The sequence below is a fragment of the Phyllopteryx taeniolatus genome, chromosome 10 (genome assembly GCF_024500385.1).
Source record: "Phyllopteryx taeniolatus isolate TA_2022b chromosome 10, UOR_Ptae_1.2, whole genome shotgun sequence".
Classification (NCBI taxonomy): domain Eukaryota; kingdom Metazoa; phylum Chordata; class Actinopteri; order Syngnathiformes; family Syngnathidae; genus Phyllopteryx; species Phyllopteryx taeniolatus.
The window spans coordinates 11,962,499-11,977,929 of record NC_084511.1 but is presented as its reverse complement, the minus strand read 5'-3'; the positions used below and the strand labels follow the sequence as shown (position 1 = coordinate 11,977,929).

Sequence of the window (15,431 nt, the reverse complement as noted above, 5' to 3'; positions counted from 1 at the left end):
GGTGAGGTTCATGATTGGTGAGGCACTGACTACGTCACGTGACTGACGTCTGGAGCTCGATGAAGCTCAACTCAACACTTCCACATGCTGGTTGTGGGACCGTACATACCAGACCCCATTGTGCACTTTTAGTGGCTTTTCTGATCAATAAGAAAGATGAAATGCCACACACTTTCATTAAATATATTAGACAGACTGTTCAACGTCATTAAGTGCAGTACATGTGTGAGAAAATGTATATTATTGGCGATGCAATGAGGAAACACCAATGTCGCTTGTGTGAAGCCACGGACCAATCACAGCCTGCCTGAACGGATGTGCGCGTGGTCTCTTGAAGCATCATGGGAGCGACGACTCAACGTGACGGGAAATATGAAAATTCAGCTATTTTAATAATGAAATCATTGAAATTATTGGATTGAAAAAGAAAATCAAAGTAAACCACGGACCATAGAACTAAAATGGAACAATTTAATGTAATCATAAGTGGGTTTTTTTTACTATACACATTCAGTGGAAAGGAAAGACCACCAGGGGGCGCTGCGGCTCTGCCTCACTTGCATACCCTGACTCACGTCACTGGTTATTTTACCCAGTTGCACTGCTCACACTTCATACACAATAAATAATTGCAAAAGCATGATTCTATGGGCAGCACGAATAAATTGTGGTTAGCACATCTGCCTCACAGTTCTGAGGTTGGGGTTGCAAATCGAGGCTCTGTCCTTCCTGTGTGGAAATAAAAAAATCTAAATAATTGGATGGATTTTATTTTGATTTCAGAATTCACTATCACCATCCACAAGGTCTGCTAATACAGTGAATTCGATGATCTGCATTTGTAAAGTCAGAGCGTGACTTTACAAAGTCAGAGCGTGACTTTACAAATCTATCTATCTCCTAGTCTTTGAAAAATAAAAACCTTTGATGCCATTTCAATCTCCAAAAGAGCTACCGCCGAACTATTGTATATACCTATTACACAACGCCAGGTTATAACACATTCAACGACAGAGGTTATTTGAGCAGCTTCTTACATACAGTACTGACATCTAACCTCCACTGGAAATGCTTAATGCATGCATTGCAATGCATAAGGCCCATCGCAAACCTTTTGGGGGGAGGCGTCAATTACAGAGTTTTGCCATTCGCAGCAGGGCTAGGTCCCTATCCCTTTGTAAATATATATTCTCTTAACTGTCCCATTCATTATAAAGGACCGTTTAATTTGGCATAATACGTTTATATTATTTAAGGATATTCTGTCATAGTGCCACCTCGAAATAGATCTACTGTACAGTGTTGTACAGATTCCCAATCACTACACTTAGTGTGCCGTGAGAGATTATCAAGTTTCACTTAATTGGTCCAAAAATCATTATTTATTTACCACTTATGTATTTTTTTCTCATCTATCTAATACAGTGACATGTGGTGACGGGCAGGACAATGAAATGCTCTTCCACTACCACCACACATCACCACCATAATTTTTTTAGGGGACATTCTTGTGTGGTGGTGTGCCGTGAGCTTTTTCTAAAACGTAAACACAATTTCGGACCATGTCGCGGCCTGTTATATCCCTCCGTGACACTAGATGGCGCACTCGTAAATGAGTTTTAATAGCTCGCTGCAGCTTCCGTTTCCGAGAGTAAAGAAGTCGCAGTGTCAACATCTGCTGAGTTGATTTCACATTTTCCAAACACTCCCGTGTCGAAAAGTGGTGAGGGTTTTTAAGACCGAGTCGGGTCGCGTAAACCATAAACGAGATGAATCCTTAAATTTAGTGTTCGTTACTCTTTGTCCGTTCACATTCAATCGGCGTGTTAACGCTCATGTTAGCATGTGGTTAACATTAGCCCCATAGTAGTCTAATGCTAATTGGCGATTCAATCTGTTTATGTGGCTTTTAGATACAGCGGGAGCTTTTTATGTATTTATTTCTACTGTGTATCTTTCAGTTGTGTTCGGTTTTACAAGCAGACGCCCGCTAGCCATCTGTTTACTTTCTTAATAGTATGCCATACACACACAACAGAAGAAAATGTCTTGTATTTGCTGTTGTAACAGGTGTCTGAGGATGTCGGGGCAGAAGCGTCCTGCAGACCCCAGCGGCCCTTCCTCATCCTCTGGTGTGCACCCAGAGAAGCGGAGGGAGCGAGATGGAGAGGACGGAGGTCCCGGTGTCAGTGCTGCAGCTGCTGGTGGGAGCACAGCGGTGGAGACTGTCATCAAACTGGGAGGGGTTTCTAACTCGGTCAGTTTGTTTAGTATTCCCTCTCTCTCTTTTGTTTGTACATAATTTAAATAATATTTGTTGTGGGTGGTCCTTAATAATCTCCTATCACTTGTATTTCAGGAAGAACAAGATATCAAAGCTCTACAGTCTAAGAACCGGAAACTGGGAGAATCTTTAGATCAAAGACAGGTGTTATTTTCTTTTTAATTTTTACACAAACCAGAATCTCTGGCTGAGTTCTAAATCAATCCCTATCCACCATATAGTACCCTAAATAGTGAGTTGACCATTTTGTAGTGCTTTTCAGTTATGTAGAAAGTGAATATAGGTATATACAGTGCCCTCAGTGTATCCCACAAGGTATCTTGAAAAGTACTGTACAACAGATAGGCTAGAAAAGCGAGGGCTATTCATTTGGTCCTCGGAGCCTATCTGGTGCCTGCGGGTACCATGTTGACCCCAGCTATAATTATTTTTTTTTGGGGGGGGGGGGGGGGGGGACTGGAGAGTTTAATGTCTGGGCTTACTGGTTTGCAGGGGATTGAAGATGAATTGCGAGAGCGGATCGAGAGACTCGAGACCCGCCAGGCCACGGATGACGCAAGTCTGCTTATTCTCAATAGATACTGGAATCAGGTGAGTACTCAGTGATATCTGTTCAGCACCAAGACACAAGACCCACTTGAGAACCATGAAATATGTCAGCAAAATGTCAAGGTGTCTTCTTCCTTTGCTTTCAGCTTGATGAAAACATTAAGCTGTTCATCAGACTATATGACCAGTCGCCAAACGGACCAGAAAAGTCTCCATCAGGTGAGGGAAGGAACCTGAAGCCAGAAACACCTGAACCGGATGGGGACTCTAATCAGGAGAGGGCCAAGGACAGAGGTAATGGGAGAGGAAATTAAGAATGAATGTAGTGAAAGTGCTTTTATACAGCATTGTGAGTTGAGATTCCCTTGATGACTAGAGTTGTAAAGGGTTAGAAAGTTTGATTAGTAGTGATGCACCAAAATGTTTCGGCTGAAAACACCCCAAATGTGCATTTTTGGTTTCGGACCAAAATAGGATAGGGAATCTCTGGGATGAGACCGATGCGATACATATCTAGATACACGGGTAGTGGTTTGATTCAAAAACAATATCTTTACTTGCAGAATGATTCGATACAATTCGATTCAGTATGGGAGCGCTACGATTCTCGATTCGAGTGATGGTGAACATTTGCATATGTGCTAATCATAATGAACCTTGACTTGTTATTTGCAGGTAACCCCAGGTGGTTTCAGCCTGGTTCGAACTATGCCCGTGTATTCAATACTTTCTGCTAAATGTTTCAGAAAACACGCCAGATTGAAAGTTATTTATACTTGCTTAGCAGCAGCCAAAAGTATGCAGTATATAATAGTGCTCTCAACTGTTGTCACACAGGCCACCAGGGCGAGACCTCCAACTCTTTCCTGGCCACCTTGGCAAGCAGCACCAGTGAGGAGATGGAAGCCGAACTCCAGGAGAGGGTGCAGTCCAGCCAAATGCAGGCCACTCGTGTTGTGGAGATCTACAAGTGTCTAAAGAGCACAGTGGACCAGCTGAAGGCAGACATGGACTCTGGACTTGGTGAGTTAAAGAAATAAATGTTGGATAATTATGAACCTGAGGAGATTAAGGACCCAATGTATTTTAATGACTTGCTCAAAGCGCTTTACAGTAACTCTCACACTTAATCACTGATGATGGTGGATGCCATTTCTCAGCTGGGAGTTTGTGTCACGTAACTTCCAAGTTAAACACCCTGCTGACCAGTGAAAATGAGCGTCTTCAACAGCTGTCTGAGGACCTCAAGCAGAAACACAGTCACATGACCAGTGAGGTAGGCATAATGGTCATTTAAAATATATTGTTGTATGACACAAAACTCCCTTTTTGTTCTCATATTGACTTTTCTTCCAGTGATCATATAAAGCATTATTTTGTCTTTATTTCCTATTTAGATACAGTATATAATGTAGAAATGTGACCCTCCAGCACGAAACCTTTCGGAAGTCACATGGCTGTGTTTTGGCTATTTACATTTTTTGGGCTGGGGGGAAAAAATAATAATAATAACTTTGCAAAGTTGACTTTAAAAATAGGTCAAATAGGTGAAGCACCCCCGGGACCAAAAAAAAAAAGTTCCGCCCGTTACCATGTTTTAACTTCTGGGACCCATGTTGCACGCAGAAATTTAATGCAGACGGTGACGGTGTTGGGCCAATGATAAACTTTGCCAAAAACGACACAGAAGCCTCTGTAAGTGGTTTTTAAAACACTGTTAGATGTGTAATGTACATATACATAATAAGTATGAGTGAGCTGAATGGTGGTTAGTGTTTTTTTTTACCTAAAATGGTAATTACTAGGACTCTAATGTTAATCGCGATTGCTAACCGTTTAGTATTTTGCTGTCTCAAATTCTGTACACCAAATTTATACCATACACTCTGTACCCACATATACAGTTTAAGGGTTGAAGTCCATCCCTCTTAAATGACAATAAAATGTATGTTAGTCATAAATATATTTATTTTTTTATTCTGAGTAATAGTGGGGTGCCAATTATTATTCGGTTATCTAAGCAATAATCAATGGGAGAATCGATTCTAAAACGATTTGATGGTGACAGCCCTAAGGCATTTCTGAAAAGGCATAAAAATGCTTTCCTATGATGGTACAATGTGGTAATCGGGAAACATTTGGTGAAGATGTCTGTTTAAAGCTCGGAAGCGGCCTTTAAGCGTTAGTCTAGCAATATGGATGTTTTATTTGCACAAGGGACTGTATTACAACCTCTTGTTGGTTCATACGGGTAATGACGTACATTTGAATTAAATCCACGGCCGCAGAGAACCCCAAGCTTTCTGTTGATATCAGAAATGATGTGGCTTTCATTGTTTTGATTATGGCAGCAGACGATTTGTGCAGATTTTGCTGTACCCTCTTATGAAAGCATTTTTTTTTGAGGCATTAAGGTAAGAAATTCAGATCAATTCCAGCTGGGAAGTAATCTATACTGATTTTCTGGTGTCTGAAAATTTATCTTATTCTCACTGTCAATCCTTTATGGACTCACTCAAAACACGTCCGTGCGACTTCCAATCGGTTTCGTGCTTGAAGGTCACAAATAGAAATACAGTGGAACCTCGATAGAACAGACTAATAGGGGCGGGGCGTCGTTCGATATATCCGATTGTTCATTACATTGAAGCACTTTTTTTAGGTCATATGCACCCATATTCTGTATGTGTATTAACGATATCTCGTAGCCCTCATTCATGTTGTCACGTCTCTTGTCTAGTCCCGATCTCTCGGTCGCGCAGCAAATAAGGCAGACCAGCGAGTCAGCGAGTTGCAGGTTCTAAGTGAAGAGCTTCAGTGGGATATGGAGAAGATACGGCGACGAGAAAATCGCCTCAATGCACACATGAGTGAGATATTAGAGAGGGTAATGCACATTTTCTGGGCAAATATATAGTGTATGCATGTATGTCAGTTTGTTGTTGCAAATTACAATTCAAACACCCTAGGTGAACAGCAAGGGCTATAAAGTGTGTGGGGAGGCCAGTAGTGTATGTGGAACCATCACTATCAACAAGAGAAAGGTAGGAATAACTTAAGTTTTAGAACTACTTTTACGAATGTATTTTAGTAATTCTAAACTTTTCTTGCTTGTTTGGTGATGTTCTTTTCCTGCAGTTTGAGGAAATGAACAGTGAACTGGAAGAGAACCAGGAGCTGGCAGACAATCGTCTCATTGAGCTCCAGAAGCTCCAGCAGGACCTGCAGAATGTGCTGCAGGAGAACAACAACATGAAGGCGTGTATCACACGTCATTCCATTGCTTTGTCGATGTCTTTAGTTTAAGAAAGCTTCATCCCATCGCATTTCACAACAGTTTCTTAATCTCGTCTTCTGAACATATATATTTTTTTCCTTTCAGGCTGAGCTGCTTAGTCGAGCAGAGGGCATGGTGAAGGATACTTCTGAGTATCGCTGTCTGCAGTCGCAGTTTTCTGTGCTTTACAATGAGTCTTTGATCCTCAAGGCTCAGTTAGACGAGACGCGTGCCCGTCTCAACACAACTAGGACGGCACGCCTTCGACAGCTGGAGCACATGGAGGTAAGCTCATTGTGTGTGTGTGTGTGTCCTTGCAAACTGCGAGCTGCCTCACTGTCGCCGTTATGTACAGAACGACGAGGTGACACTGCAGAGGAAGGTTCGCACCGAAGTGTTTCAGTTAGAAGATACCCTTGCTCAAGTCAGGAAGGAGTATGAGATGCTGCGCATTGAATTTGAACAGACTCTTGCCGCCAACGAGCAAGCAGGTCAGGATTCGCACCTTCCTCAACATAACACCGAACCCCAACCTGCATTTGCTCATCATTGTGTGAGAGGGTTGGCGGAGACATAAAATACAGTTTGCTTGTTTCTTGCTACTTCCTCAGGCCCTATAAACAGAGAGATGCGGCATCTGATCAGCACCCTGCAAACTCATAACCAGCAGATGAAAGGAGAGGTTGTGAAATACAAACTGAGACTGAGAGAGACACAAGCTGAACTCAATCAGGTTGGAATGCGAAAAGGAACTTATTCTTAAGCATTGGATGACTCATGAAGCGGAATGTTGCAGGACATGGCACTAGAATAATATATATTTTATGTTGGCTGCAGATTCGCATTTCTAAAGGGAGTAGCATCTTGCAAACTCAGTCAAGCACCGACATAGATGTGAAGGAGGAGATGACGTCTCCGACCATGGTAGCTGTCTCGGGGGAGTCAGCAGTCAAGTCAGAACCTCCTGACAATGATTCTTCTACGCCGAACAGCACTGGTAACCGTTACCCATTTAACTGTCCAAGTTAGACAATGTTGCATAAAGTAGAATTTCTAAGGTCAAGCACAGTCCTTTCGAGACCTGAAATTTGTTCTGATTTTGAAATGTTTGAAATATGTGACAGAATTTTCCTATAGGAAATGATAGGGTAAGACTCTCACCATCCAAACCCTTTTTAAATTTCTAAAACATTTTTAAAGTAACATTTTGGCACGAACTTTTAACGTAACGTTTCAACATTCTTACTAACATTCTACAACTGCAAAAAGAAGTTAGAACAACAGAACACTTTTGTTAGAGTTAAAATTACTTCATATCTAGGAGACCTGGATAAATTTAAAGATTATTTAATATTCTTGCAAGGACCATAGAACTAAAACAGCCTAAACACTGCTTGTTCCAAGAATACATGTAAATCACACCACATTATCTTCACTAAACATGGACTTTGCTCTATCTGCCATTGTTTTCTCTTATCCGAGGGAGATGGTCTTGTCTGACTTCGACATCCTCTGACTTAATCAAGCAGGAATTATCAACCTAAAACCACAAACATATTCAAGTATAATCAGTCATTTGTCTCTATGAAGAATGTCACATATGGGAGACTTAGTTATGCGAGAATGTATAGCAATTAATCGATTATTGTATACATTTGCCATTAACTTTCCCTTTGAAAACAAGTGCCAAAAAATGCCACAAGAAGCCAATGTAAAAGCTAAACACACATCCAGAGTTAAGGATGCGTATGAATCCAAAAGCTAGTTTATTTTTAGCCTTGTCACGTGTCTTGTTGCGCAGTACTATAACTATCTGACGGCCAATAAAGTTTTTTCAATCTTGTCAGTGAAAAAAACACATCGTCGGTGTCTATTTTGCGGTGTCTCAGACAAACAACACGTAAGTTATTTTCAGTCTGTGCACAACTGAAGTACGTCGTGGGGAACGTCATCTAAACGCTTCAACGCAACAAATTTGATCAAGCACCTGAAGAATGTACACGAACTGAACAAGCGTGGAGGGGGGGAAAAAAAAGTCAAGCGGACTCAAACTCTGGACAACACCCGTCCATATAGCTGGGACAGTGAGAAAGTTAGAGTAAGCATGTCATTAACAGTATTTATTAAAGTAATTTAATTGCAATAAAGTAATGTAATTACAGTAAGTTAGCACCCATTATTTCTGTCATGTTGTTATGTTGATTTGACCTAAACTTATGTGAGTTGCCAATCCTTGAATGCCCCCTAGAGGTCATTGGTGTTTTAACTTTTGTCTAAAATGCTAGAGAATAATTTGAGCTGGGATGGCTCCAGCACGCCCGCAACCCATGTGAGGATAAGCTGTACAGAAAATGGATGGACAGTATACAGTACACAAGTATATACAATAAATGAACAAGTCATGTAAATAGACACATTGCTCCATCTTGTGATCGGTTATCGTTTTTTTTAAACTTGCTGATCGGTGATCGGCCCCAAAAATCCTGATCGTATAAAGCCTAGTTGTGTGATAATCTAATTTCCCCCACGGGATGAATAAAGTATCTATTCAATTGAGCTATCTATCTCGCTGTCTGTCTCCCTATCTCTCAAGGCATTTTTGTGAAAACCGAGCCAGGAGTGGAATCTGAGGTAACAGTCAAGGAGGAGGAAAAAGAGGAAAAGAAAGAAAAAGAGGAAAAGAAAGACAAGGAAATAATTAAGAAAGAGGAGAAAGACCGGGAGAGGGAAAGGGAGAGAGAGAGGCCAACTCGCAGTGGGACGAAAGAAGAGAGGGAGAAACTGGGAAGTGGCAACCAACCTGAGGAGTCATCCGGGGAGCGTCTTTCTGCAGCTGGAGGGCCAAAGAGGAAAGAGATGGAGCAGCTGAAGATTGTCAGAGTGGAGCTCAAGTGCGTCACATCTGTGTTTTTGTTTGCTTTTCCTTTTTCTTACCCTGCCTCCACAAAGAAGTAGTTTGTATTCATGTTGTTTCTTACCAGTGAAACTAAAAAAACATTGGCTATACAGGAAAGCTCAGGAGTCCCAGCGAGAGATGAAGCTGCTCTTAGACATGTATCGCTCAGCACCAAAAGAGCAAAGGGACAAAGTTCAGCTGATGGCAGCAGAGAAGAAGACCAAGTCGGAGGTGATCAGCCCTGCGTAACACGGTCACATAATTTTCGTGATGAAATTCACAGATTATGGTCAATCTTACAGACACTAGTGTAGAGGTGCTTTGTGAAATTATGATACTGTATTTGTTTGCCTGATGATGCGGATTCCAGTCGGAGGAGCTGCGTCAGAGGCTGAGGGAGCTTGAGGAGCGAGAGAGAAGGGAGGGGAAAAAAATGGCTGATGAGGAGGCCCTTAGAAAGATTCGATCTGTGGAGGAGCAGATCGACATCCTCAACAAAAAGTTGTCTATAGCAAAACAGGTGGGTGAGCATGTCGTTGCCACATCTATGCATGCAACTTATGTTTGTTCGATGGGTGTCACACTCATTTTTGTCATGAACCACTTGAATCCACCTTGATAACACCTTCACTGCTCTGTTCGTCTGCAGGAGGAGGACGCATTGTTGAGCGAGATGGACGTGACAGGTCAGGCCTTCGAGGACATGCAGGAACAGAACATTCGTCTGATGCAACAACTGCGGGAAAAGGACGACGCCAACTTTAAACTGATGAGTGAGCGTATCAAGTCCAACCAGATCCACAAGCTATTGAAAGAGGAGAAGGAGGAGCTGTCGGATCAACTGCTCACTTTAAAAACACAGGTGAGCGTCCACTGTGCGTTGCAAGGATACAAGCCCAAATATATGCCTATAGACATTAAATTTCGATTTCTCGCTATCATGTGTGTAATCACTACATTAGCATGTTATGTACACGTTAGGTGGATGCCCAGCTGCAGGTGGTAAGGAAGCTTGAGGAGAAGGAACGCCTCCTACAGGGCACCATCAGCACTGCTGAGAGAGAGTTGACACTGAGGACACAAGCACTGGACATGAACAAACGCAAGGTAGCACCTCGTTTCCACTTTTGGGGAGTAACGAAAGTCGCCTATTAACAGCCACATTTCATTTCCAACCAAATAAGAAATAATTTTTAATAAATGGTACATATTTATGACTAGTTTGATATAATGTATTGTATCTTTTCTAACTATGCGACTAGCTACTTGCATACTATACTTAAATGGGAGTTGGAAACCAAATATCTTCAATATAAATGAGTACACCCCTCTTTTAAAAAGTAAGCTTTTAAAAAAATTCTCAGCAAACACAAGAAGATTTCAGATTTCCCATGATAATTAGACTAGCCCGTGGTTCAATTCTTATAAATTAGATTTTTTTAAGCTATAGTTTAGCGTTAAGGAGATTTGTGGGAGTATTTTGTAGTAGAGTATGCAATAGAACAGTGATTCCCAACCGCTGCGAGATCATCCGGTGTGCCATGGGAAATTATCCAATTTCACTTCCTTTTTCCAAAAAATATTAATTTACTACAAAATATTTATTTTTGTTCCATCTATTTATGCTAGCAAAATATAGTGACAGGTCTTCCACTAGAAGGTAAAATTAACCTGTGTATGCACTTGTTGCCATTTTTACAACAGAATAATAGCTTTGTATTCAACTAAACGGGCTCTGATTTCGATTTATTTTGTGCGTAAATTGAGAGGTGATGGTCATTCTTACAGTGTCAATACACAGCACTTTTTGTGGCACTTTTGTTGGTGGTGTCCCGTGAGGTTGTTCTAATATAAAAATGTTCCTTGCCTCACAAAAGGTTGGAAAACACTGCCATATCCAGTAATTGCTCGTTTCTCGTGGGGGTTAGGTTCCGGACCACGCCCGCAATAGGTGAAATCAGTGAAGTAGCGGCCACATTCTTTTATTATTTATGCGTATTTTAAATGTGCCATATTTTACCAAGTTAACTTTTTCTAGTTTTTGGACTGTAATATTGGCTCTATGGTGCTTCAGTAAACGTGAAATGTGAATTAAAGTCGTCCATGCATTCCTGAGTTCCAGAAGTTTTTCTGCCGAGAAGCCTGAACTCAGGCCATTCGAATGTCTAGAGCTTATTTACGTCACTAGCGAAGATCTCCACCTACCTCTCTGGTCCCAAACCAGTGTTGTCAACATAACAAACGTGTGCTCTCACAAGTGGCTCTTTTACACTGAGGCAACCAAACAGTGGAAAGGGGGCAGTCTTAGCCAAATAAGGACAAACCGGATACATCCATCCATCCGTTTTCTGTGCCGCTTATCCTGACTAGGGTCGCGGGCGTGCTGGAGCCTATCCCAGCTATCTTCAGGCGAGAGGCGGGGTACACCCTGAACTGGTCGCCAGCCAATGGCAGGGCACATATAAACAAACAACCATTCGCACTCACATTCACACCTACGGACAAGTTAGTCTACAATTAACCGACCATGCATGTTTTTGGGATGTGGGAGAAAACCCACGCAGGCACGGGGAGAACATGCAAACTCCACACAGGCGGGACCGGGATCTGAACCCCGGTCCTCAGATCTGTGAGGCAGGTGTGCTAACCAGTTGTCCCACCGTGCCGCCCAAAACGGATACAGAAACAGAGGTAGTTGTCAGAGACAACTTTTCTAGACGCGTATGACAAAACCAAGGTGTTTTTTTTTTGTTTTTTTTAATTAAATTGACACTTTTGTACTAAGTCCATGTTCGAGAGTCACTCTATGGAAGTTTAAATAGCCAAAATATGGGACCTTTAAAGCTGTATGAACCTCCCTAGACCCTTATCTTCCCCACACTCATATTAACCTCTACTCTTATAAACACTTTTTGTAGTACTGTAAACTATGTACCTTTTATTCCTTGTAATACATTTACATACAGTTTTGTTTTAGGCGAGGAATAGTTTTATTTTACCACAAAAAAATAACAGTAGAATTAAAATAACAAAATCCTGTGATAATGGCGAATTATTTGTGATATGAATATGAAGAAAAATATCCAATGCGCTGAATCCGCAATAGGTGAACCGCGATATAGCGAAGGAACACTGTAAAATATTGATTCTGAAAGGAACTCAAGGTTTTCTACCAAATCATTCGGGGTTTACTCATTTAACCCTCATCTTAAGGATCAAGTTGTCAAACCGTATTAAGGGTTTGTAGTGGATCAAATAAAAGTCCCTGAAAGTTCAATCGGTGAAATTGTCATCCTCCAGGCTCAAGAGTCAACGTTGTTGTCAGAGGAGGTGCGAACTCAGCTGGAAATGGTTCAGCAGAGGCTTGTCGTGGTCCGAGAGGAGGTCGTAGAGAATAGCATCTCCAGAGAGAAGGAGTCGTTTAACTCCCGACGAGCACAGGTAGCGGACACATGCACATGAGACATCTGTTCCGCATCGTGATCCTTCAGGAAGAAATGAACACAAGCCTCTTACACACTGGCCATCTAAGCCAGAATTTTCCCGCTTTACTTTTTTTTTTCAAATTGTGATTGGAATATATTTTTCTGATTATATTATTTCCTGTCTTGAATAAAGAAATGACATCAAAGTACAGTAATCTACCGCCGATTCGTGGTTTACTAGTCACTATTTAATCTCTTTGCACTTTGATGAAATAGTCATAGTCGATGGAAAACTCACCTATTCGCAATTTTTGTGTGCTTTCCAAAAATCCCTAAGATGCCACAAGATGGCACCAAAGCCCTGTCTAAATAAGAAAGTATATTAAAGTGAGTGATCTCAAATGAGAAACAAGCTTGATGTCTGGAAGTAGCTAAATTAAGCCTGGGTTGTTAGTTAAAGTTATAGAGATTATTCATTGCAAGTACACGTACTTTTTTTAATCCAACATCTGTAAGACATTTATTTTTAAGGGTAATGTAAAATGGGTTTGAAATTATATTAAACTCATAGTTTGCGTCTAGTTACAGTTTAAACTATTAAGAGAGGCAATTGTAAGCATTTTTCAGGGTGGGGATCATCAATTATTCAGATTTTTCACTAAAGTCAGCCAGCCTTATATTTTTATGTACTCCTCACACCATTAGATCACTTCACACACCAGGTAAGTGCATCTTATTTGTCAGCAGATTTACACAAAATCTATCTTGATTCTGCACAACAGGCCAAACAAGCAGCAAGTTGAATCCCTGCCTTCACATTGTTGTTTATGTTGTTTCAGGAGGACATCTCTAAACTGAGGAGAAAAATTGAGAAGGCCAAGAAACCAGCTGAGAAAATTAGCAATGGAGACGAAATACTAAATGAAGAAATTAGTGAGTATAAGGTAAGTTCATGTCATGAACAAATTCTGACAACTTTCCATTCATCTGAGGACAAAACACCCCCCCAACCCCTCTCTCACTGTTTCACGCCCCCCCCCCCCCAGGCTCGGCTAACGTGTCCCTGTTGCAACTCGCGGGTGAAGGACGCCGTCCTGACAAAGTGCTTCCACGTCTTCTGCTTTGAGTGTGTCAAGACACGCTACGACACACGCCAGAGGAAATGCCCCAAGTGCAATGCTGCGTTTGGAGCCAACGACTTCCATCGCATTTACATCGGTTAAAGCCTGTTTGTCCATTCTTAATGGGAGGACGGGCATTATAGTGGACATGGTGCCCGGAGCGAGGCTGGTAACAGCGCCTTCTCTCCTCTTTTGTGGTCAGGCTCTCAGTCGGGATGTGGCTCCTTTGTATGTGCCCAGCTACAAACTGAACTGAAGGCTTGAATATTGAGCTTTTTGTCGTTCTGTTTTTACCGACTGAATTTGTATGCGTATACAGCATACACAAAAAAAGCTTGTAACATTCCAATGACTCCTCACAATGAAGTTAAAGGTGTGTAATGTTTGTGTGTATATATAGTTTTGTTTTTGTTTTTTTTAAGAACTGCTGAAACTGTACTGAAATTGTGTTGTTGCTGCTGGTTATTAAACCGAAAGTTGAACCTTCCTCTCTGTGAAATGCTTTCCATCATAGAAAACGTTTGTACCACTACTGTGGTTAAGACTACAAGCATTGATACCAACTTAGCCGATACTTTAAGCACTGGTGTTTAGCAACTTTTCCAAAAAGCACCTAGCAATAAATGTATCTACTTTTACTTTACTTTAGAAAAGTGACTCAATACGCTAGAACCCACTTATTTTCTTGTAACTTGTTTTAAGAATTCTTGTTTGGTCAAATTTTCTGTTCTATTGGTAGATGTTTTTGCGTAAATTAAGTGATCGACCGTATAACTAATTTCCTGACTTTTTTTATCACACTTTTTGAGGTGGAACAACTTGAAAAGTGACTAAAATGAAATCTTGCCTCGTCCAATGTTTTGGGTTCTATTGGCAGCTCATTTTGCTTATATTTAGTAACATATTACTCTTGTCATTACTTCCCCCTCTTGTTTTTTTTAAAGCCGTTTTTGTAGTGTAGCAATGAAAAGTGACTCAAATGCTAAAATGCATCCGTTTTCACTAAGATTTGTTTTAAGAAGTCTTAGTCAAATTTTCGTTTTCTTTTGGTAGGTAATTGTACTTAAATTAGCAATGTATTCAATTTTGTTTTTTTTTGTTTTTTTGTTAATTCCAGTTTTTGCAATGTTTAGAAAAGTGACTCACTAAATTGCACTCGTTTCCCATATAAACGACATGTTATACAACCCCAATTTCAATGAAGTTGGAAGGTTGTGTTTAATAAAAACAATACAATGATTTGCAAATCATGTTCAACCTATATTTAATTGAATACACTACAAAGACAAGATATTTAATGTTCAAACTGATCAACTTTATTGTTTTTAGCAAATAATCATTAACTTAGAATTTTATGGCTGCAACACGTTCCAAAGAAGCTGGGACAGGTGGCAAAAAAGACTGAGAAAGTTGAGGAATGCTCATCAAAGACCTGTTTGGAACATCCCACAGGTGAACAGGCTAATTTGGACCAGGTGGGTGCCATGATTGGGTATAAAAGGAGCTTTCCTGAATTGTTCTGTCATTCACAAGCAAAGACGGGGTGAGGTTCACCTCTTTGTGAACAAGTGTGTGAGAAAATAGTCAAACAGTTTTAGGACAATGTTCCTCAACATACAAATGCAAGGAATTTAGGGATTTCATAATCTATGGTCTGTAATATCATCAAAAGGTTCAGAGAATCTGGAGAAATCACTGCATGTAAGCGCCAAGGCCGAAAACCAACATTGAATGCCCGTGACCTTCGATCCCTCAGGTGGCACTGCATCAAAAACCGACATCAATCTGTAAAGGATATCACCACATGGGCTCAGGAACACTTCTGAAAACCAATGTCAGTAAATACAGTTCGGCGCTACATCCCTAAGTGCAACTTGAA

General features: G+C 40.9%; 1 protein-coding gene across 2 annotated transcripts; it reads left to right on the top strand.

Moving 5' to 3' along the window:
- The first annotated feature begins 1,616 nt into the window (after positions 1 to 1,616).
- Positions 1,617 to 14,039, top strand: rnf20 (ring finger protein 20, E3 ubiquitin protein ligase). Of its 2 annotated transcripts, XM_061787896.1 has the most exons (22): positions 1,617 to 1,723; positions 2,071 to 2,257; positions 2,360 to 2,428; positions 2,777 to 2,875; positions 2,980 to 3,127; positions 3,671 to 3,856; positions 3,994 to 4,109; positions 5,574 to 5,720; positions 5,803 to 5,877; positions 5,972 to 6,091; positions 6,216 to 6,395; positions 6,466 to 6,601; positions 6,722 to 6,843; positions 6,948 to 7,107; positions 8,704 to 9,001; positions 9,120 to 9,237; positions 9,377 to 9,526; positions 9,656 to 9,868; positions 9,988 to 10,113; positions 12,307 to 12,447; positions 13,271 to 13,375; positions 13,478 to 14,039. In XM_061787896.1, exons 2-22 carry the CDS (start codon positions 2,081 to 2,083, stop codon positions 13,652 to 13,654), a joined length of 3,063 nt encoding a protein of 1,020 aa, XP_061643880.1. In that variant the 5' UTR covers positions 1,617 to 1,723; positions 2,071 to 2,080; the 3' UTR covers positions 13,655 to 14,039. The 2 variants fall into 2 exon arrangements, with proteins under 2 accessions (XP_061643880.1, XP_061643879.1); XM_061787895.1 differs by having other exon boundaries at positions 1,645 to 2,257.
- Positions 14,040 to 15,431: the final 1,392 nt, after the last annotated feature.